General features: G+C 34.4%; 1 protein-coding gene across 1 annotated transcript in view; it reads right to left on the bottom strand.

Moving 5' to 3' along the window:
- LOC119593518 (heat shock 70 kDa protein 14-like) overlaps positions 1–1796 on the bottom strand; it is a gene marked incomplete at its 5' end in the record, with an annotated part of 59151 nt that overhangs the window by 54442 nt on the left and 2913 nt on the right. The window contains 3 exon segments of the mRNA XM_037942480.1: positions 122–277; positions 392–494; positions 731–892. Coding sequence (XP_037798408.1) covers positions 122–277; positions 392–494; positions 731–892 — 421 coding nt within the window.

Here is a 1796-nt window from a genome sequence, read left to right as displayed (position 1 = left end):
AAACAAATAAATGGGGTTAAAGAAGTTGGTTCAACAATTTCAAAAAGGAACAGTTCCTTTACAGGAAAAATGTATCTGTAATCTGCTCAGGAATATTTAAAAACATAAAAAGTCTACAGACCTTCTGGATTTTGTCCACTGTTAGACCACACCTCTGCACTGCCTCCCTGACTGGTTGCAGAAAGCTTGAGAGAGCCGAGGAGACTATGCCTTCAAATCGTGCCCGGGAGAGAGTTGTGGAGAAGTCAACACCTTCCCACAGAGATTCAACATAGACCTGAAAAGCAAGGTCCAACAAGTCTGTTATCTGTAAGTATTATGGAGTATATCACAAAATTTAGACTTGGAGAGCTCACAAAGAAATATTTTTAATATAAATAAATGCCTTTACCTGAGCTGTTCCCATTGTGGAAAGGACATGCTTGCAGTTTTCAGCAGCATTATATAATTTCCTTTTAGATCGTTTGCTCTCCAGAGGGTCACCCTTATATTTCCTGCAGTATGATAAGAAACAAATTTTAGCAACCCACAACACAATTGTTAAAAGGCAATCCACTGAAAAGTTTATATATTACATACTTTTCAATACCATTTCTGCAAACCTTTTACAAAATGCAGATATTTTTCAAAACCATAATTCATTCTAGTAACTACATAAAATAAGAAGAAGAAATGAAAGCATCTTTAAAACCTATTGTGTGATACTGCACACTTTAGAACTTTGACTTACGCATAAAATTCCTTTGCAAAGTGTTGCACAAGTAAATCTGTTAGGGAATCCCCAGCAACAGAGGAAGATGTGATCGATTCTTTCATGCTTACTAATCCTCCAGCCATTTCAACCACAGAGCCTACAATGGTTGTACCTCCACAGTGTAACACAACAACTTGTCTGGTAAGGAAGATAAGTCTGATAAGCAACTGTTCCCTTAAGAGGCTGTAATAGATCTGAAGTAATATTTAAATTTATTTCCAACCTGTTACACAAAAATATGTATTAAAAAAGATACATGTAAAACTCTTTAAAATATGCACCTAACTAGTCATAAGAATGAAACTTCTGGGGCATATATACAATATTCAACAAGCCTGTCAGAGACTTACTATTTCTTTCACAGTTTGTAAAATACCTGAGCAGTTTATGGTACACTTTCTAATATCATATTCAACTTCTTTTCATTCTTCATTATATAATTGTTGAAATGCCAAATTTTCACTAGACAGTCTTTCAAAAAATAATCTGTGCATTATGTATGACAAGAAGAATAAATTTTTCAAAACTGATAAAATACTCAATCTAGTACACTGGAAAAAACATATAAAATAAGTTACATTAAATATGTCAAAATGCTTGAAGGCTAGTGCAAATTAGATTTTACTGCTTATTTCATAAAATACCTGCAGCTATATTTATATATCTCTCTTCACTCTTGAGCTGAACTTTTTTGCTGACTGCAGTATACCCACTTTATAGCTTGTAACCACTGAAAACTAGATTTCATATAACAGATTTTGTTGAGGGTAAATGGGACTAAAAATGGCATTAATTACCCATACAACCCTATACTTCACACTTTCTACATGTCCATGCATACCACACTTACTCCTTAATCTACTGTAGTTCCAGATCTGGTGGAGCCCCTGAGCTGGTTTTCTGGAAATTATGCCAGCCAACATAGAAAGGAGAGGAAATCTCCAGTCCTCTACATCAATTCCAACATTTATCTGTAGCTATTTAATTCAGCTTTTAGAAAAATTCTTTGCTTCCATGAAGAAACTTACAACATTGCTTTGAT

The sequence above is a fragment of the Penaeus monodon genome, chromosome 32, assembly GCF_015228065.2.
Source record: "Penaeus monodon isolate SGIC_2016 chromosome 32, NSTDA_Pmon_1, whole genome shotgun sequence".
NCBI classification, from domain to species: Eukaryota; Metazoa; Arthropoda; class Malacostraca; order Decapoda; family Penaeidae; genus Penaeus; species Penaeus monodon.
This window is presented reverse-complemented; position numbering and strand designations above follow the sequence as displayed.